Source organism: Uloborus diversus, chromosome 4 (genome assembly GCF_026930045.1).
Source record: "Uloborus diversus isolate 005 chromosome 4, Udiv.v.3.1, whole genome shotgun sequence".
NCBI lineage: Eukaryota > Metazoa > Arthropoda > Arachnida > Araneae > Uloboridae > Uloborus > Uloborus diversus.
The window spans coordinates 60,412,488-60,435,128 of NC_072734.1; the positions used below are offsets into that span (position 1 = coordinate 60,412,488).

General features: G+C 33.8%; 1 protein-coding gene across 1 annotated transcript in view; it reads right to left on the reverse strand.

Annotated features, from left to right (window-relative positions):
• The window catches only part of LOC129221505 (mitogen-activated protein kinase-binding protein 1-like), a 149,847-nt gene that overhangs the window by 16,765 nt on the left and 110,441 nt on the right, over window positions 1-22,641 (reverse strand). The window contains exons 21-26 of the mRNA XM_054855995.1: window positions 15,373-15,467; window positions 11,981-12,171; window positions 10,858-10,955; window positions 6,475-6,706; window positions 2,540-2,570; window positions 951-1,016 (exon numbers count right to left, since the gene is read on the reverse strand). Coding sequence (XP_054711970.1) covers window positions 951-1,016; window positions 2,540-2,570; window positions 6,475-6,706; window positions 10,858-10,955; window positions 11,981-12,171; window positions 15,373-15,467 — 713 coding nt within the window. The remainder of the gene's footprint in view (window positions 1-950; window positions 1,017-2,539; window positions 2,571-6,474; window positions 6,707-10,857; window positions 10,956-11,980; window positions 12,172-15,372; window positions 15,468-22,641) is intronic.

The following is a 22,641-nucleotide window of genomic DNA, read 5'->3' on the forward strand; positions in this document are numbered from 1 at the left end:
TCCCTCTCCTTTCCTTCTTTCCTTTTACTTCTTTCTCTTTTTTTCGACTGTTAAATTAAGTAAACCTATTTTCCCATTTCATCGGGGTTTTTTTCTTTGCTGTTTGAATATCTGGTTTATTTTCTTTTCTTTCTTTCTTTTTTTTTCTTTGTTGTACGGGTTGAGGAAGGGGGGGGGGATACATATTAATTAGTTTTAGGTTTTGTTGCAAGTTTTTAAAAATGATAAACTAAAATCATGTTATTTGAGCTACAGTAAAAAAAAAACTCTCCTCGTAAAATTTGGCACTGCTGGATGAAAGCCTCTTTTTGATACATATTACTACTATTCTGTAATCTCACTGAAAGAAAAGTTCTTCATTGAATTTGAAATAATATAAGAATCGTATTTACGTATGTGTATAAGTTATATTTTTATTAGCCCATCATTTAGCTTTGTGAAACCATTTGAGGTCGCAGTTCAGAAACACTGTAAAACAGTAATTTTTCAGTTAAAAAAAAAAAAAAAAATCCAAAACTTATAATATCAAGATTTATAAAATCATTTCTAAAGAATTAATCAGATTTTTAGGGCTAAAATTTTCATTCTTAAGACCTGTTTTGCTGTCAATTCACTGCAAGCGCCCTTCAAACCAACCCTCACAAATTTTACTTCTGATTGTTCTACTAAAATAGTTCCTGTTTAAGTACCGAAACAGCCTAATATACATTATAATAATTAATAACCTGGGGAGAAATACATGATTAAAACAAGATAATTCAATTCATTGAAGAACTCAGTCATTATTTTAAGCCAATATGCGACTATCATGCCTGTGTTTAAATTGAAATTCGCGACGTTACTAATTGAATTCCTTGCATTATGCAAATTTAAGTGTATGAAAAATATCCAAAAAAATTTCCAAACAAAGAGAAGGAAAAAACGCAAGAATTTAGCGACAGAAAACTTACAGTCTCCAGTTTTTTTCTGGCATCGTTTAAAGCTCTGGTAAGATCCTCCCTCTTTTTGGAAGACATCTAAAAAAATATTTCCTTTTTTAAGTTTTTCGAATAGATTTAGAAGAGTTAGTAAATGTTTCCCGTCAAAGCTTTACTCAAATATTTGTTCTTTTTAAACTACTACTGCTATGGATTGCTATGCATTTTAATTTTAGTTCAGGTGATAGCGCTAATGAAACAGATCTAAATCTTGAAAGCTGTAGCATATTAAATGCGTTAGTTCTGATTGTTTTGTGGGAAATACAAGAAGCAGTTCTAAACAGGCTATTTTTGCAATAATAAGGAAATGTAAAGCATGTCCGCTTTGATGTTGAGTTTTTGCATGAACCTTTGTTGAGGTCTGTTCAAAAAAGGGCCATTGCATGTACATGTGAACTATCTTTGACAAAAATCTTTGGACATTTTTCAAAAAAAAAAAAAAAAAAGCAAGTTTTTTAAAATTCACTATTTATTTCTTTAAATCCTTAAAAATGAAGCAGTCTTTTAATTGGAAAAAAGGACGAAATGACATTCTTGATCACAATTCAACTGCTTGCAGAAAAACTATGGACATCAAAGCATACGCTTTTTTTGTTTTCATCTCAATGGCAATGATTTAATAATGACAAAATTCTGAAGGAACGTCTTTTATTTTATTTTTTAAAAAGCTTTTGCTCATATTTTTTTATTTGACATAATGAAATTTTTGCGGTTGAAAAAAATTCCGCCTCAAAGCTCAATATGCAAAAAAGAGGAAAAAGGGGGGGGGGGGAAGAGCTATTTAAAAAAGCATTATTGAGCATTTTGTCACCCTTCAACTGTTATAAGTGCGGAGGAAAGGGGAAGAAATGTATTATTCATCATAGCTTTGCTAATCACTTCAATTTTTATTTTTGATCAAAAATTTTGTTTTTTAGTCACGAACCTTTGACTAACAATCAAACAAAAAAAAAAAAAAAAAACTTTGTATATTGCAATGTTTTGGTGAGCCAAGCTTCACTAAAGTCACTTAAATTTTAAATAAAATGTCGTTCCGTCACTTGTGGAATTGTCCATAATCCAACATTTGTTAGTGTATATGAACAGAACTTATTTATTTTATTCAATAATTCTTTTTTAAAAGTCTGTTTTAATTTAAACAAAAGTAAATGAGAAGAAAAACTATAAGATATTTTACCATTTCTTTGTAGTGATAAACCGAATAATCGGAACAGTGAAAATATGTTCAGAACTAATGTGGAAATAAATAATATGCCTGTTTGTTTTCTATATAATGGTTTAAGAGTCTCAACAAGCTATACTATACAAATAAAAAGCCTTCCTAGGCTTTCTAGGCTCCCTGCCTTCATAGAGGACTTATCAATTTGACGCTCCCACCTTTGTGTATTGATATTGAAAACTCTAGGGAAACTCTAAGAAGCAGTTAGATGGAGGTTTAACCTACTTCTTATGGTTAAACAAGTTTAACCTATCTTGCATGGATGTAAAAGTGTTAATGCAACAACTTGGGGATTAAATTTGAACGCAAGGGGAGAAAAGGTTAAAGAGAAATCCATATTTACCGTTGAAGTTCTCCTACCAAGAGTGTTGGACCTGCAACAAAAAGCATTGACATCAAATAAATAATTAAACACTAAAACTGAAAAAGGTATAGTTGAAAGAAATATTTTCTTACTATAGTGAATTTTTTCAACGTTTGACAATAATTTAAAGTTTTTTTTAAATCGATCATTAAATAAAATTGAAGTTCCAAGGACGGAAATACGCTCAGTAGCGATGAAAAATTACAGCTTTAAAAAAAAATGTCATTGATATTGCGCAAATTATCTTATATCAAAGGTCTTCAAACTGCGCTCCATGGAGTCCTGGGAATCCGTGGTTCAAAATAAAAAGGGAGCAGGGGATAGAGATTACAACTTACATTACTGAGCTTTATATTTTTTCTTACATTTCATCTATCTTATTTTAGATAGTAGAATCGTTTCCCTCCCCACCTGTAGATCACATAACCCATTTCTTTACATGGGATGAGCAGAGTACAAACATGCGCTCTCTCTCCATCACACACATTTTCATTTAATGGCCAAAAAATTTTCAGTGCTTCTTAATAGGATAAATTCATTAAAATTCGAAAAAAATCATGAACTCAATACCTTCTTTAACTTTAACATACTCTCGATTTTTAGAAGAAAATCAATCACTGTCGCAAAACTGCCGGGAGCAATGATTTTTTTTTTGTCGAAGCAGTTATTCCATTTTAAAATTACCGATTACATATTGATTTAAAACTTATCTGATGTTTAATTAAAAATAAATTCTTCAATTCAAGAAAGTGTGACAAGTTTTAGATAAAGAAGTACACAATCAATGCATATTCATTCAGTAACATCTCTACTGAGAGGGAAGGAGAAGGTTGGCCCCAGGTGAAGCCATTCGGGGGGGTAACATCCAAAATGGATTTCAGAGTTCATAACAAATGTAAATACTTCAATTCTGAATTTTTCTCCACTATATTGATAACTAGCGGTACCCGCACGGCTTTGCCCGTAGTGGAAAATAGAAAAGTCATTGGTTCGCCTGTATATTTACAAACAATGGATGATGAATTTCTAGCCAAGTTGATATGTTAATTTGCTCGTCCACGTTATGATAATTTGCTCGGTAAAATGGGCTTAAAATTGGAATAGAAAAAGAACAAAATCTAATTTTCAAAAAATCGCTTTGAGGTGCTCACCCCTATGCTACGAACTCATGTTGTGCCAAATTTCATGAAAATCGGCCGAACGGTCTAAGCGCTATGCGCGTAACAGGCATCCAGACATACAGACTATCAGCTTTATTATTAGTAAAGATTACTTTTAATCCCTCGGGCCAGGGGCGGCAAATAGGGGGGGGGTCAAGAGGGGGCGGTTGCACCCCCAAATTTTTCAAATAGAATGATAGAAAATGGGTGAATTGAATTTATGTAAGTAGGAAATCAATGTTCATTAAAAAAAATCTCCCTGCTTCTCAGTAACTATTTGATGAAACTCGACACACTCCCAGACTAGAAAAAGTGTTTATCGTTATTTGGATGACGACTTAGAAATTCATGAAGTATTTTCCGGCCTTTTCAGACATAGAAAGCTGATAGAGAACCATGGTTAATTTAACTAAAGAAGACATTTCCGCATATAGGCTAATTATTTCATACTAGTGTGCCGCTCAGTGTAACGATGATCTGTCCAATATGAGAGGCCCGTGCAAAGTGGTGTAACTGCAAGGTTTTCACAAGAAAATTCCTTGATATTTTACATTCACTTTTACGCTCATTTTTTAAGTGTATATTTATTTAATGAGTGTTCAACGCTTTCTTCTGCTAGAAACACGTTTCAGCTGCTCAATGCATTATATGCTTTCATGGATACTTCTTAAAAATGCATGTGATTATTGATTGAAAAAAAAAAATCAACAAATAACTTTTATGGGGCTCTATAATTATGTAATCTTGGAGGTGATCTTCAAGAGTTAAAACCATAAAAACATTTTTCGATGACTTCAAAACAGTGATTTGACTACTAGAAGAATTATTGCAAAACCATTCCTTCAATGGTGAAAAAGTTCATGCCCTTTTAGCATGTATGACTTCGTTTGAATTTTTATTCAATTTGTATTGAGGAAAGTTTTTGAAAAATGCTTTACTCTATCAAAAGATCTTCAATCCGCTACCCTTAATTTTCGGACTATTCAAGGCACAGTTCAATCTACAATTGATCTGTGCACCATACTACCACAGTTCAATCTGCAATTGAAACTAAAAATAGATTTTACATAGATGTTTATTTCAATCAAGCGTGAAACTTTTCAAAAAAATTCTTCCTCTGAGCCAATTAAAAAAAAAAGTGACATAAACCCACATGATGATGATCAAAGCCAAATATTGATTTTTTAATATTTTGTATTAAATAATAGATTCAGTTTTGAGTGAAACCAACACAAGGTTTGATGATAAACATTTTTCTGTTTGGTTTGCTCTACATTATCTGCATTTTGGAAACGAAAAATAAAATGTTTCAATTATGAGTAAAATTTTTAGCATGAGGCAAGAAAAATTACAAGCAATATACTGACAAGACCGGTTATCACATCCAGAGACTGCAGTTTCTTCCTTGTTATGGACTCTTCATTCTGGACAGGGCCGTAACTAGAAAATAATTCCGGGGAGTGTTTAAAAACTTTCATACGGAGAGCTTTGCGCTCTTTTATTTGTGCTAATGTTGTCAAGTCTTCGGGTTGTCTATTATGAAAGCGTTTTATGCAACTAATATACACATGAAAGACATTTGAGTTTTGGAACACTAGTTTTTGGAAATTTTAAATATAAACGAACATTTAAATGTAAAGTCAAACTTTCCGGGGGTGGGTGAACCCTAAGACCCCCCTCCCCCTGATCCTGGAATAGTGAATAACAGAGCTGGAATCAGATGAGATCTCATTGAAGCTGAGAGCGACTAGATTATTCAATGAAAAATTAAGCCCCTCACAATTTTTGAAGTTGCCTGGGTGAGTTTGAAAAGCAAGATATAAAAAGTGTTTTCATACATAACTTTGTTACTTCAATTTTTTTTAACTCTTCCAATCAGCTCAGCTAGTAGAGAAAGATTTTTTTTTCTGTTTCAGGAGGTTAAAGAATTATTTTCGAAGCACAATGGGCAAAAAATTCAAACGAAGTTATACATGTTAAAGGGCATGAGCATTTTCACAATCTTTTCTATTTAGCTGTAATGGCAAAACAGCACGACACTGGGCACTGATAGATTAGTAACACGATTCTCTGTTCTTCCGGATTCAAAAAATCATGCATTAAAGCTTTTCCAAAAGGTATTATAACTTTAGTATCGATATGTTTTATATGATAACTTATTAGAAAGTGAATTAAAATTTTAACTGTTTCTAAACACTAATTTTTATTCATATTAAACCGATTTTGTGACCACTTCCTGTTAACTAATGTGTGTTAGGAACCGCACTGTGGTAATACACATTTGAGAAACTCGACCCCCCGAATGAAATGCTGAAATGCCGCCCCTGCCTCGGACGTTACGTATTTCATTTATAATAATAAGTTCATCAGACAATGCGTTCATAATTTATATTTGTCTTTTGATGTACGTTAGTTAACTGAAACAAAATGAGTTGTTTTAGGAAATTATATGAACTTCATGTTTATATACTTTACGTATGTATATGACACTGAAAGTTTTCATTCTCTTTGTTTTTTTTGGGGGGGGGGAGGTTTTACGCAGACAGGGGGGGGGGAATTGCCCCAGGTGACACTCGTGATTGGAAAGTCACTGGTATATTAGAAATCTAACTGGTAATAACTTTATTTATTAAGCTTATTCAATTGCAAAAGATGTAGTGATGTGAACACTTGTTAAAATTAATTAAATGGTTTTGGAGCTATCTCTTAACAAGCAGTAAGGGAAAGCAAAAAATAAAACTTGGGGTTCCGTACCTGGTATCTTTATTCGAGGTAGTATGGTGCTTGGAAGAGATGCTATACCGACTTCGGTGACTAGGTTGATCCTGGTTGTTGTGATCCATGTTCTCAAAGTTCTCCAGCATGAATCGCTCCCTGAGCCCCAACTTCTCCAGGTTCTCGGTACTCATGCTGAAGGAGTTGGAGTAGGAGAGCTCGGATTCGCCGGGGGTCCCGGAATCGTCCTCATCCGTGCCGTCGGTTTTATCTGTATCGGATACAATAGAGACAAGTCATTAGCTCGGGATTTGTTCTTCCCCGAGCAAAATGTACTCTACAGCGGGGATTCTTAGCCGCTGTTCCGCTGAACTAGCAGCGGTCCTTACAGAATTGAACTCTTACGGGTTATTATTATTTTTTCTTTGTTTTCTTTATAAAATAAAAGTCACATTTTATACGATTCGCAACTCCAGTAAATTATAGGGGGCCCTGCAGCCACTGTCTAATGGCAGATGAAAAAGGTAAAACAAACACACGCCTTAACTTATAACTTGCTTTGACGTGTAGTGAATGGCAGTAAATTTTCATGGTGTTGGTTATTGTATGAAGTCCGTAATTTACCCCAAAGAAAACACGTGGAAGGAAATGTTTTACCTTTTTCTTTAGTATTGTTAATCACTGCAAGGTAGCGTATTCGAGCTCTACAGTTGCGAATAAGATTTCCGTGCAGTTTGTACTTAATTTTCAAGATTTTCCCAAAGATTGACTCATTTATCTATAGTAATTGCAATAATTTTTAATCTTTACATTTAAATAATCTTGCAAGCAAGTAAAGTAAAAGTCATGCAATTAGCTCATTTGAAAAATCTTTTTTTATTAGTGAAGCACAGACCTTTTCCCTTTTTCTTGGTTAAATAATAATAAAAATAATAATAATAATAATAATGCCGAGTGAAGGTAAAGGGGGATACCTGCAAACTTTTTTTTTTTTTTCGTTTTTTTTGCAGTTTTGTCATCGATTGTACTTTAGGTTAATTGTACAGGCTTGCTTATTTGGTTTCTGTTGAAAATACATCACAGTAAAAAAGTCAAATTCCAACATTTCCCTATTATTAGTGTGAAATCCAAAACGCCTTTCTTCGAATATCTCAAAAACTGTACTCTGCAGATTACTCTCTACTTTCCCACGGTAGAACAATAGTACAACCTCATCAGCCCTAGTCGTTTTGTAAAATTTTTACTGGTCCGCGGTCCGCGACATTTTATTAAATTATTACTGGTCCGCAGGTCAATATTACTGGTTTACAAATGCTGCTTAAAAAATACACATGAAAAGAAATGCTTTAAGTTCAATATTAGGGCGATTCTCGAAAAAATGTCCCGTGCGTAACATTAATTTTTTAATTTTTTCCAGCTAACCAAAGCCTTCAAAAAAAAAAAAAAAAAAAAGCTATTGGGGAATAATACATGCTTAATATACCCTCAAAGCATTCGGAGCTCCAGCGCTCGAATACGCTACCTTGCGGTGATTTACAAAACTGCCGATGAAACTAAAACATTGCCACGTTGCGTTCCACGTGTGTTTGTTGACGTAAACACAGGCAGTTTGTTCTGAGTATTTATTAACGCAATCGATGAGTCTTAGTGTGCTTTCAGCTACAGAAATTAATTCGTCCCTTAGTAGTATTCTCGAGCTTCTCAAAATAATGTTAGTTTTCCTTATTTCCTTCTAAAATATGAGTTGATTGAAAATAGTGAAAGCGAAAACTGGATTAACAAACTTGGATAACGTTATACAAGGTAAAAAATTTTATTGTTTTGTATGAATTTGTAAGAATATGAGTTTTTTTTTAATCTTAAATTAATTTAACTAACCATCCTTTACAGCAGCATATCGTAGAACAAAATGAAAAATGTTTCACCGAGAAAGAATTTACTTTATTCCTTTTATTCTCAGCTGAAAGGTTTCGCCAAATTTGTTTAGGGTTATAGTTTTAGTATTGTGCGAGCAAAGTAGCCTTGGCGAGATTTCGCGTTTTTAGTTAAACCATTTTTAATTTTTATCATGAGTGGAATAAAATGGTAGTAATATTACATAATTCGATAAGTAAAAAGAAATAATGGTCAATAAACTGAAAAGAAAACTACCACCATATATCCGTAAGAATTCTGTAGATGATTTGCATAACTTGACATAATTAAATCGTAACTCAGAAATTAAAAAAATCGAAACAGAAAAATTTTAAATTAACCGATTCGGGAATTCGAGAGAAATAACTCAGCAACAAATGCAAAACAATAAGCGCTAGCCAAGCAAGGCAAAGAAGCATCATCTTCTTTCGATAATAATTTGTAATGTCATATTGAATTTTCTAGCATTAATTGTTGTTCTTGTCAGGCCACAATTATTATTTAGTTTTATCAAGAATTGATAAATATCGAATTCAACATCGTGGAAATAGCTGCTTAGAACTACGTAGTTTGCATTAATCTTTGACGTTTAGTAATGCTTCTTGAATTCTCATTTCTTTCTACGTGGGCCAGAATATCCACAAGACTTTGAAAATTAATTTAAAAAGAATAAAGCGAAAAATATCATACATACGAACAAAAATCACAACACTTTTAGCATTTTCTTTGTTACCACATGCGTTTGTTTTGGTTTTTAAGTCGGCCATTGGACAGTGACTGCAGTGCCCCCTATAGTTCGTTGGAGTTGCGAATAACTGTTAATCCCATGTTTAATAAGAGTTACTTGAATAAAATAAAAAACCTAGCGTTACGCACGGGACATTATTTCGAAAACCGCAAATTGACACGTGGTATGATTTTTGATGAAATGCTGCGTTGTTGAAAATGCAAATATAATAATTTCAATAGAAATAAACCGCGTTAATGATGTACATAAACTTTAAATTATTTCATACACGTGCTTCGGAGGTTAATGGAACCTCTTTTTTAAAAGACGTGAGCTTATGGATGAAAAAACACCCGACCAAAGTTTATGTAATGCAATAATGTAAAATTTTTGTGCTGCATCAATGTTGTTTATTTCTATTTATTTTCCGCACAAAAGTCGCCAATAACATTTATGCATTAGTAGTGATGCATTATTCATTTCAAGAAAATTCTACTCTCGAAACAATATTTGCACAAGCAGTTTAAGAAAGCTTTTCGCAACTTGTTTCATTGCTTGTTGGGCCTCGCTTATAACTAAAATGTTTCCTTAAAACTGCTCTGATGGTACGGCAAATGTATCAATGTCGGAAGCGGCTACGTTGGAGGTAAAATTACTTTCTTTATGCTTTCTAAGTCTTTTTTTTTTTTTTTTTTTTTAACAAAACTTCCGTTCGAACGAAAAACTGAAAAAACTTATATTCAGAAAATCCCGCGTGTATCCGATTGCCAAGAAGATTGAAATTACATATAAAGAGCTTGGCTGTCGCCAAGCTCTTTGTAATTTCTCAAATGAATTCCGTAAATGTTGTTTCTGTGCCAGCGTATTCTTAATGCAGCAAAAACAACCTACAGTCTAACCACGGATTGTATGGAAAGGCAAACGTCCGGTTTACACGCGGAAATGGAAGCATATATTAATTTTTAGGGATGTCAGATTTTGCAGATATATGTTAGCCTCTAAATTAAGCAGAGTCTCATTCAAATGAGCGGAATACACGCATAATTTTTTTATTTTTCCCCTCCTTCAGATGGAGTCGACTTAACTGGATGTTTGCCAATTCCATACAATCCGTGGTCAAACAGTACGCTCGCTGCGGTACGTAGTCCGCTGGAATTGGAGGTTTTATTGAACAAGAACACGCACTATATTTTTCCATACATTTATTTAATTCGATAGCTTTCTTTACTTTTCTAGTCAAAGAAATTGAAATTGTTTTCTTTTCGACACATTAAAAAAACCCTAATAATCGAAAATAATAGCAATCTGACACACACACACATATACATTACATATGTTTTTACTAGCTTGTGTAGAAGTCTTTTTACCCCTTAATAAAACATTTTTTGACCAAAATTTCTTTCTTTCTTTCTTTTTTTTTTTTTTTTTGCTCTACAAAAATTGGTACTTATTGATTTTTAGTCGAACTTTAAGCTTTTTTCCTTAAAATGAAAATTATTTTTCAAGCTTGTGTAAGTGTCCTCCACCACCAAATAAATAAATAAATAAAATAAAATGAATAAATAAACAAATGAATAAAGCAATACAAAATAAATACAGAAAATGTAATTTTCCCCCGAATTTCACCAGATTTTGATTTTTTACATTGAAAGATAAACTACATACTTCAGTTTTTCTCAAATAAAGGAATCATTTTTTCCCTTACTTAAAATGCAAAATATTTTTGAAATTTTCAATACATCAAATAATAACTTTTTCGACCACAAGTGATTCATCTTTACCTGAAGCACAATAGGAAGACATAGAACGCTGTACACTGCTTTGCTTATTACTCTTCACGGGCCGTTTCTCTCCTTTCGTCGCATAAATATGGAAAGAACTGCAAGAAAGAGTGAGGCGCACGTTAAATTACCAATCGATTAAGAATAAAAATAACTGTATCAATGTGGAAAAAGTGAATGGCAAAAAATTAACGTTTTTAAAGCAGATGAAAAAATATTGCAGACACGTGCTTCGAGGGTACAAGAGAATTTTATCAATGCATAAATTAATGAGCTTTGGAGCTTGTGAACTTTTAAAAGTGCTCCCATCGAAAATCTCCAATTGACATCCTGACTTATAGCCCCAAGCACATAACTTTATACGTTCAAGAAGGAGTAGTGATCCTTACATTATTGTAGTATTTTTGCAATGTGCTGTTTAAAATGCTGATTTTCTTATTTTTTTTTAAATCAAGCAACATCCGATAAACGCAAGCACAAAACAAGTTTTTTCTTGCGAGTCACGTTCTATTCCGCCTCGCTGCCGAAGCTCAATGTAGTTAAAATGCTATTTATCGATTTATTTATTTACTTATTTTTTTGGAAAAGTACAACTCGAATTGACATTGGATCGTCAAAGATACCCTATTAGCCCAGTGGTTAAAAAATGACGGTCATATAAGAGTCCTCTTCGAATGACGGTTCTTAAAACGTCACTGTCATGTCGTCAACTGGTTGCACACATTTATGAATGCCAGTTTGAGGTTGCGGTGACGTTACAGTAACTTCTTCAACGTATCTTCAAAATGTGACTGTTCGCAAATTAATTATTGCAGGGGAGTTGCGGTAAAGTCAAGAAAGTGTCACAAATGAAGTACGTCGTGACTCCCGTGAGGAGTTACAACTTTATCCCTTAGTGACTTGTGACCGTTGTGACGTCACTATAGTTTGTGCCAGGACATGTTGGGTATCAGGATGAAAACACGTCATGTAACTACGAAGAAAAAGACAAATCTTCCCGAAACTTTTCTCGCGATTCCAAAAGAAAATATATTCAATCTTCTGGTTCAAAAATGGACGACTGAGAAGCAACCCTGCGTTATCTCTATCAGGTGTCTGCTGTACGGATTCAACCGATACGTACCTGTCCTTGAAATCTGCATTCCCCTCTGGCGGATAGTAGACCAGCTGTTCGCCAACCTCCGTCGCTCCGCTGTCCGAGCGCTCATCCTCCGCATCCCCATCATCCGGCCGAACACTGCTCGCGCTGCTAGAATCCGTAGGGTGCCGGACGCGCTGCTGCTGCTGCTGCACGACTGTGCGGCTCACAGACACCTTCAGAAGAGAGAGAATCGTTCTTCAGGCAATTGAAATCAAAACTAAAAAAACTATTATTCGTTTCCTGCAGCAAAAAAGAAAATTGTCGAACTTATTTCTTTTTTAATTGACCACGAACATTTTCTTTTTGAATATTTTTTTGAATTTCAATACTATTAACTGCACCTTTTTTTAATTATTATTATTATTATTTAAATTTTATTCTGGCAGTAAGCATTTTACAAAGTCAAAAGAGACAGAAATTGAGATTTTTTTCTTTTATTATTTTCGTTTCATTTTTTATTTATTACTTTATTTATTCATTTAGTTTTCTCATCACAGTTATTTATATATATATATCTATATATATTCTTTTTGAACAAAGCAATTTTCTTCATTGAATGTTACTCATGTGGGTTGTATGTAAATTTTCACATACGTCATCCCGTAATTTTATAATTTACCACTGTTGAATGTGTACAAAGGGATGGCGTATTAAATGAAAAAGAAAAAAGAAGAAGAAGAGAGAGAGAGAGACTAAGTTCCAATGCCGTAGACTAAAACCAGTTGAATAATGTTTCTTTTTTTTTTCCCCCAATGTCTTTGTATTCTGCCACTTCCAATGGCAGAATACAAAGACAACAGCAGGCAGAAAAATAACACAGAAAACTGAACATACGAGGCCTCTCAAAAGTCCTTTACACATTTTAGAAATCCATATAAAAGCAACAAATTCTCGTATGAATATGCGGTTGTTACCAATATACTTCACAGGTTCAAAAATTTTTATGGCATCGTAAAAAAAAAGAAAAAGCAGAGAGAAAAAAGTGTAATTATAAGTAATTTACACCACTCTTGACCACTATATCGTCACAGTGATAAAAAAAAGTTCGTACTGTGACGATACAGCGATTACTGATGTAAGTTATAATGTTTTCATTTTTTTATGTTTTTTTAATTTTTCCCTTCTTTTTCTTTTACTTTTTTAAAATGTATTTAAAATTTTTTTTTATCGATGTTATAAAAAATCCTTGGGTCTATGAAGTATTATGGCGCAAACGGCAAATTGATACAACTCATTGATTTCTATAAATTTTTCAAATGCGTCAAATATTTTTCGGACACCTTGTACAACAAAGCTAAAATCAATGCAAACGTTGCGCATCTCTCCTCCGATGCCCGGTTATGGATAAATTAATTGGCTTAATTGAAACAAAAACAAATTTAAAGTTGTAAGTGCATAGTATCTGCGCACCTGGAAAGTCATGGAAAATTTTGAATTCCGACCAAGATCCAAATTTGTCATGGAAAAAGTCATGATTTTCAGCAAAAGGTGATCAAAAATCACGGAAACGGAGAACTCTTCATGTATTTTGAGTACCAAATTTTACCGATTAAACATAAATTTGGGGAGTTGCGTTTCGCGCTTTTATGCTAAGTTCCGATTTTTTACGCATTTCAAAATCTGATTGCATCTGCTTCTATAAAATTTGCTCGTTTTTGTTTACAATGTGATTAGCTTCTACAGCGTAAATATTAATAACTAGTGGTACCCGCACGGCTTTGCCCGTAGTTGAAAATTAAAATGTCATTCGGTTCGCCTGTATATTTACAAATAATGGATGACGAATTTCTCGCCAATTGGCTAAGTTCATTCGCTCTTCCATTCCAAGTCATCATAATTTCGTAATTTACTCGTTCATCTTATGATAATTTTGCATTAATGAAAATGTTCTTAAAATTGAAATAGAAGAAGAATAAAATCGAATTTTCGAAAAATAGCTTCGAGGTGCACAATCCCACGCTACAAACTAACTTTGTGCGAAATTTCATGAAAATCGGCCGAACGGTCTAGGTGCTATACGCGTCACAGAGATCCAGACATCCTACAGACATCCAGACAGAGAGACTTTAAGCTTTATTATTAAGTAAAGATTCTGTGTTCACCATTATTTTTAACCCTTCATGCATTTTATATTTTGTAATTGAAGACTCACACACTTGTTATTTTGCCACTCTCTCTAAAATTTTAATGCTTTAGCTAAAATTTGAATGCCAAAGATTCAATCTTCATTCTTAAAAATCATCATTAATTTTCACCAGTGTTTATCTTAAATTTATGAACGTCGAAAAAGTTAGTTAAGGACGTTTAGAATAGTAACAAAAATATGAAAAATAATTTGTGGTTTTAGTTTTTAGTTGTAATAGAAGCTTTCAGCTCTTTACATTTTACCGTTACTAACATTTTCAGAAATATTTGTGCGAAGCATAGCTGAGATCGTTGTAATTTTATTCTCACAAAGTACAACAATTCTTGTGAAAAATGCAGGTTTTATCTGAAAATACTGCATTCTGTCAGTCATGGAAAGTCACGGATTTAAAAACTCTTAGTGTAGCAGATACTGTGTGAAATCCCATACTACATAAATGCGTAAGAGAAATGTTCGCTTGTACACATCTCTATGAACACAATACTATGTTCGGTTATACGTATTTGTCATTTACTAGCAAACATAGCCAGCTTTGCTTGGGTCAGTAATACTATTGATAAACAATTTATACTTTCCTTTATTTATTTTTAGCTGTACCCCGCGGTTTCACCCTCTTTAACAAGACAACGATGTATTAAAAACTATTTTAAGTACATCACGGTATGATACACGTACGATATATATATAGTAAAAAATTACACATCCTTATCCGCATCGATATCTTCCGTTAAATAAAAAAAATGGAAAAAGAAAATTTTTCAATAAAAAGTAATTGAAAATCCTTGATTTCTAAGTTAATTATTTTTTAAATGAGCCAGGTAATAAATGCTGAAAATATTCCCGCCTGCAGACGGGTTCTAACCCGAGACCCTACGGCTGCAGGCCCAGCCCTTTACTGTCTGAACTATTCGGGCAACAAAAGTTCGAGCTATTGATGCAACAAAAAATGCGCTATGATTGTTATTTATTTAATTTCATTTATTGCTGATCCACTCCTATTAGTCATAGCGTGATGTCATACAACCTATAACCTTGCTCAATAAATGGAGTATTCAACACAAAAATAAATTTTCAATTCGAATCAGTAGTTCCTGTGATTAGCGCGCTCAAAATTAAACAAACTCTTCAGCCATATATAATTAGTATAAATAAGTCATTTGCCTTGAAAGACGTATAAACGGCATTTCTCTGTAAATATTAGGAAAGAACAATGGCGTAATATGTTTACCTGCTTAGTGAGTGTGGTTTCATCTGTGATGCTAAGTGTATTCGTAGACTCGGTTTCAGAGCACATAAAGGTCGCTTCGGCAGTTTTTTGATCATCTGCAAAAATCGGAAAGGTTAAGCAAGCAAATACCAAAAAGTGTATTGAAACAGAGAATGAGAGTCTTCCAAAATAAGGACGTACATTTTGCATCCAGGAGGCCTGAACTTAAAATTTTGGGAGTGCGAAAAGTCACAATTTGCCGAATGGAACTCTGAATTTTGCCGATTGGAGATCCAAATTTCGCTGAATGATGATCATTTTGCCGAATGGAACTCCAAATTTCGCTCAATCAGGGCCGTAGCATTGGGGGTGGCATTAGGTGGCAGTGCCCTACCTTTTGTAACCAGTACCCTAATTTAAAATTACACATAAAACAATAAAAAATTCCAAGGAAAAATCCCCAAGTCTTCTTCTTATAACAGCAATATAAATATTTTGAAATTGCATTTCAGGAACTTTATATTTTAAAAATTTCTGAAGGAGTAGTTACAAACACCAGTCTCCTAGCGTCGTCAAAGGTGGTCCACAATCTAATAATTAGGACTAATGAGGTGAGATAGTTCCAAATCCCATCCCTTCTTATAACGGTAACAAATATATGGCCTACATATACGATTTTAGGATTTAAATTTTCATTAACATTTCTTCAGGAAAGTCGCAAATCCTTGCCTGTCTCTAACACCACTAAAGATGGTCTAAAATTGCCTTTTCAGATCTTTGATTTCGAAAATTTTCGGGGAAATGTTTCGAATCCTATTCCTTCCCCTAACGTCATCAAAGACGACCTACGATTGCGTTTTTCAGGGCTGCGATTCGAAGAAATTTCCGGGGGAGAACCCTCGAACCTAAATACTCAATTTCTGAAAATTTCAATAGCGCAGTTTTCGCCATGACACCCATCCCCCCTCCCTAGGTAGGCAGTCCTGGCTAATTATTAAATTATCTCCTTAGATAAAATGAGTTAAATTTTTTTAAACACTGTAATGGAACTGGGTCACGAATGAGATGCTTGAAATTCTTCCCCATTGAAAATGTTTGGGAGTGCCCTGCAATCCAAGTGAAGTGCCCTACCTTATAGCAGTGACCAGCTACGGTTCTGCGCTGAATGATTATAATTTTTCCGAACGGAACTCCAAATTTCATCGAATGGAACTTCAAACTTTGTCGAATAATGGTCATTTTTCCGAATAGAACTCCAAATTTTGCCGAATAGTTAGAAAAAATTTTAAATTAATTTTAAATAATTTTTTTTTAAATAAGGAAATTTTTAAGGTCATAGTGACCTCCCATACAGGCACCAATCGCATACAGGGCTGGTTAACTCTCGGAGTTACTTTGTGTAACATTGCTTCGAAGTTACTCGGGTTTCCCCTTCCCGACAACTCCAAACTCCACTATATGAAATTCAGGGCGGGTGTGTGTGAGTGGGGGGGGGGAGGTTATTGAATCGAATTATCAAATTCTTCAAAAGAAAACGAAATCCAGCATTAACATTAAAAAACTGCCGGGTATTTGAATCAAACACGCCACTTAAATAAATCAAAGGTACATAATTAAACATTTCTCACAAGAATGTGGTGCATCATTGAAATCTTTTTTTTTTCTTTACTTTTGTAAGATTCGATTTTTTAAAATTAATAGTGAAGGAAAGTTTAGGCAGGGTATCAGCAATAGTCCACTGTATTTCAATCATACAATCAAATACTAAAATGTTACTCAGTAACCTAATTATACAGGCTTAGTCACTTGATATTTGAATCATCATCATCATCAGGGCCGATTCTACGGTGTCGGCCGCCCGTGTGCAAAGACCTGATGTGCCGCCCCTGAAGAGCAATTTGCATGTTTTGACCATAACGCCCATGAATTTATGTAAAAAGTTAGAAAAAACTCCTTTGGTACAATTTATATCTTTGAAGAAAGTAATTGGTAAAAAAAGTACTAGTCGTAAAAACGCATTTTATAGTATGTCTTTGGTGACATCAGAGGAAAGACGGAGGAGGAAAAAACGGGGGGGGGGGGATCGCCCCCAGAAAATATTCGAAATTTGTGTATGAAAAATAATTGTAATTAATCTTTGGTTGTGTTTGATTGCAAGGACAAAAGTGTTGGGAACATTCAAGGTCCATGGAGAAATTTTCAATATTGACGTCAAAAGTTGCAATTTTAGGAAATTTTTCGAGATTTGAGGGGAAAGTAATGTTGAAGTTCTTTCCTAAAATTCTTCAAAAATTGAAGTTAAATTGCAGCTTTTTTTTGTGACCTTAGTTTTGAAAGGATCGGCGGTCTTCCAGAAAATTTTCTGAAACGGAAGTTTTAAACAAGCAATTTTGGGTTATCTTTGTTGACGTTGCTGGAGGGAGAAAGATTCGGTCGTCTCCTATCGAAAGTTTTCAAAATTGTAGTTTAAAACTCAAATTAAGGCTGTCTTTGGCGACGGTAGGGGGATCTGGCATCTTTCCTCTGGTAATTTATCGGCACTATTGTTTCAAAAATAAAGTTTTAGCTAGATTTGGACACGATAAGGGAAACGGGAAAATATACCGAACTGAGAGAAATATTTTTCGGAATTAAAATCAATTTTAGGCTATTTTTGTGAAGGAAGGGTTTTAGGGCTCTAAAAAGCGCAATTTTGTACTATCTTTGGTGACGTTAAGAAAACCGAGAAGCTTCAGCGGATCTTTCTGAATATTTTTCGATATTAATATCTGAAAAATACAACTACAGACGTCTCCGATTGATGGGGGATGCCGGATGCCCTAGCGCCATGAAAATTTACGTAAGCCATTCGGAATTCGGTCCCAAAATCGTATTTTAGGCACTGTTTGATAACGATGGGACAAAGAGCGGTTGGGGATTTAGTGTGCCCTCAAGAACTGTTTTTTGAAACTGAAGTCAATTTCAGGCTAGTTTAGGCAGGAAGGGTTTGGTGGCTTCACGGAACCATCTAAAAACAAAAGTTTGAGCCATAGTGATTACGTTGGAGAAAAGGGGGATCCGCGGTATTTCCCCCAAAGTTCTTCGAAACTGATGATTGAAAAACGCAATTTTAGTTGCGTTTAGTTTGTTTTTGATTACGTTAAGTGAGAGGGGGTATGATGGGGAGGGGGTGCTCTCTAAAGACGCTAATTCCAACCATCTTTGGTAGTAATCTTAGGGAAGCTACTGCCCTCTACCGCAAAAATTTCAAAAAAGAAATTTGAAAAATACTATTGAGCAATTTTTGATGACGTTGGGAAAAATTGTCCCCAGAAACGACATTTCGGATTTTGGAGCCATCATTTTTAGGCTATGTTTGATTACATTAAGGTAGAAAGGGTGAATAAGAGACTTAATTGCATCCTTAAAATCGGTGGTTCAACCAGCGAAATTTTCCGGAATTGAAGTCCTAAAAACGCAGTTTGAAGTCTTCTTTAGTCTCATCAAGGCATCCTTTTGTATCTTCGTTTTGGAGTCACACTTAAAATTTGTAACCCGGGGCAATAGCCCTGTCCTCTTACCTGATCTGAAACCGGGCAGTTCATTCGTAATTTTAATTAGAAAAAATTGCTGTAAAGGGGGAAAATTAAAAATTTTAGTTCGTTGATTATATGTTTGACTTTCAGGGGAGTCGCAATTTTCCAATGTCTCTCCAGTCTAAATAAATTATTTAAAAAATGGTCAAATCCTATGTTTTTAAGCATGCTCTTTCAGAAAAAAATACTTTTAAATTTTTGGAAACGACCCTATTCCACGGGTAACTGAATGACAGTTTTAGAGCAAAACAGTAATTATTTTTGTAAAGTTCAATGTAAATATGCGTTGAGCTAACGATCTTTTCTCCTGGATTGCTGTATCTTTTAAGCTAAATTTCATTGTCTAATTGAATTCTCGAAATATATTTCGGTTGATTTTTAAAAATTTGTTAAAAACACGGTAATTGACTGACATTTTGAAAAGTACCATGTCAGTCAGTTACCGTAATTTTGATCATTTGTTTTAAATCATCCAAAGTGTATTTCAAGAATTCAATTATACCAATAAATTCAGTTTAAAAAATACAATAATACAGGAGAAAAGATCGTTAGCTCAACGCATATTTTACATTGAATGTTGCAAAGTACACAGTTTTGCTCTAAAATGCCAGTTAGTTACTCGTGAAATTACCCATCGTATTATATGCAAATTGCTGAAAGAAATTTTTTAATTATTTCAAATAATTATACTTGTTATTAACAAATGAATCAGATTAATAAAGCTAACATTTAGACAAAAAGAGATATCAAAACTAATAGATACCATAATATTTTTGAAATAAAAATCAGACATACGGGGTGTTCCATTTTAACCTGCAAATACCTTTAATTTCGCAACCCTTAGTCCTTAGATGTATACTTACTAAACGTACAACTGCGATTCCGAGGTGGACCCAGAGTTTCCGACAAGGCGGACATGGCCACTTGTTTGCCCTAAGTACACATAAAGGCGGTCTTCAAAGGGGTATAGAGGGGGCTACTCCTTGCCGTTTTTCAGAATTCCATTCCAATTATATTTTAGCGATGCACAAAAAAAAGAAGGCTTTCGCAGTATTATAAAATTAAAATGGTAAAAATAAATGAACAAATTGAAAAAAAAAATAACAAAAAGTATTTATTTTGCAAAATTTTAAGATAATGTAATTCTAAAATAGAAGCATCAAAAATTCTGTGTTATTAAGATTATCTAATTAAAGGTCACCGAAAGTACGTTTCAAACTTCTTTCAACGAAAAAAAAATTAGTATGTATAGTGTAAACTCGTGACAAGCTTCAGTTTTAAAAAAGTGAATAGATAAATAAAATTGCTAGCTTTATAGGGGCCACCGAAATATTTGTTTACACAAATTATCATCATACATATATCTTGATTTGTTTACAAAAAATATCATCACGAAAACTTACAGATAAATGGAAAAAACACAGGAGTCATTGAAATATGTTTTGAATACGGGAAAATTTTTTTAAAATACGGTGGGAGAGTTTTAAAAAATTGCAATGAATATGCACACCAATTGTTTTAAGTGTTTGAATGCTAAAAAAAAAAAAACTAGATTAAGAGATTCAGGGGGGGGGGGTGATATTTAGAATGAAAAATGTGGGAAAAAAGCGAATCACTGGCAAAGAACACTACATCTGCCCAAAATGTTAAAAGTTTTTTTTATTGGGGCCTTAGACGGCTTTGTATTCCAAATACAACAGGCGCCGCTTAATGTGATCACTTTGGGACAAATACAATTTGAGAACAATAACCGAAAAGAATTCAGGAGACACAAAATAATGATTTTTTTTTCCAATTAAGGTGCATTTATTTTGGCAACTTCAAATTAAAACACAATGACTCAACAAAACGCAGTTTCAAATTATAAATTATTAAATTAGCAGAATGGAAATATCTGAATTATAAAAAGTAAAAACAAAATTACGCAATTTTTAATCACATAGAAATAGGTGAAGTAAAATATGACCGTTTTCTCTGACATTCGTGAACCAGTTTCAAAGCACATTCAGCTTTTCTATCTTTTCCAGCATGGTTTTGCTTGTTGTTTAAATTTTAATTTAACTTCGCTTTGATTTCAATCTCGACACAATTCTTTAATAGTTTACAAAGTAATGGCAACAATGGAATTCCTACATCAATGCCATGTCCAGCGACTGAATTTTTTTAGGTGCAAAAGAAAGTTTTCTTAGGGGGAGTTTTCTGTAGCTTCATTCCTAGAAAAATTTTGAACTGCTATTGGAAAACCACAAAATGCTACACAGAAAGTTAGTCTCGTCAGGGTTTGCCTAAGTATTTCTGTTAATTGAGGAACAAAAACGGGGAAAAAATTGAAAGTTTATGAAAAAGTGATAACACATAATACAGTCGGATCCCGACTTACGCGAAAGATGCGTTCCTACAGATTCCTCGCGTAAGTTGAAATTTCGCGTTGTGGAAAAGTGTTGAGTATATGATTTCTTTATTAATATACCCAATTATTTTAAACATTTTTAAACACCTTTGAAAACTATTTTAGACCATTTTGTAACTATACATTGCCGTTTTTTACATAAAGAGCTGAATGTTTACCGTATTTTTTAAAAAAACTGCACTATTCAACGTAAAATACAGTTACGATGCACAAAATCAATGATCAATAGGAGAGATAGACATAAAAATAAAACAGTACGATACGTAGTATGTAGTAATAATAAAGCACTGCACTGTAAGAGTACTTTTTCAGTAGATACAATAAGTTACATTTAGAACTTAAAGATGATGATTTATGCTGCGCAGTCTGATTGTCATTCTAATATATTTTTAAATACAGTAGCCTCGTCTGCTTAATAAAAAAAGTAATAGTAAGCTACTTAATAATAAAAGTAGCGTCTTACATTTATAACGGTATTACATCTATGGTAACGGTAACACCCCTCTTTCAAGGTCTCTATAAACTACAATACAAGAACAGATTCCAATTTCATATTGCTTGCATTTTGCTTAAACACTATCTGCGAGCTTCATATTAAAACTTAAGGTCTGGACTGAAACAGATTGCCTTCTCTTGATTTTTAATTATCCGTATGAAAGATTCACTCATTCCTAATTGTCGTGCTACCTTCGATTTACTCTCTAGTTATTCAAGCACATATCAAGAATATTTACCTTTCCTTAAATTCTCACTAACTTTCGCTTTTTGTTTCCATCTTTACACTTTAAACGAAACAGCGTATTTAGGTGCCACAATATTTCATCAACTTTCATATTTAGAATAAATAAATGAAAAATATATGAGGAGTGGTGATACACTAATGAAGCTGTGTTGTGCCTCTGCGGTGTGTGGGAACTTGCGCAGTCAGTGATGCTAAAAGGATGAAAGTACATTCACGAAGTCAATGTTTAATAGTCAATAACAACTCCGATACTTAGCATCACGATTCCTTTCCAAATACTTTCGCGTGTTGAGAGCGAGAAATTCGCTTTAGCTCTAAAATTCGTTGCTCCTGAAAAACTCGCGTTATAGCCATTTCGCGTAAGTCGGATCGCGTTATAGCGGGAGTAGACTGTAAACGAAGAAGCTTATTACAATATCCGACTTTTTTAACGTGTGTTAACATGCAAGTGTTCCGGGACTTCGTGATTGACAACAGTTTTAACCATCATCATCTGCGTCACAATTTTCACAAACATAGGAGACGAAACCAAGTCCACATTTCTTGGACATCATCACTCTTTG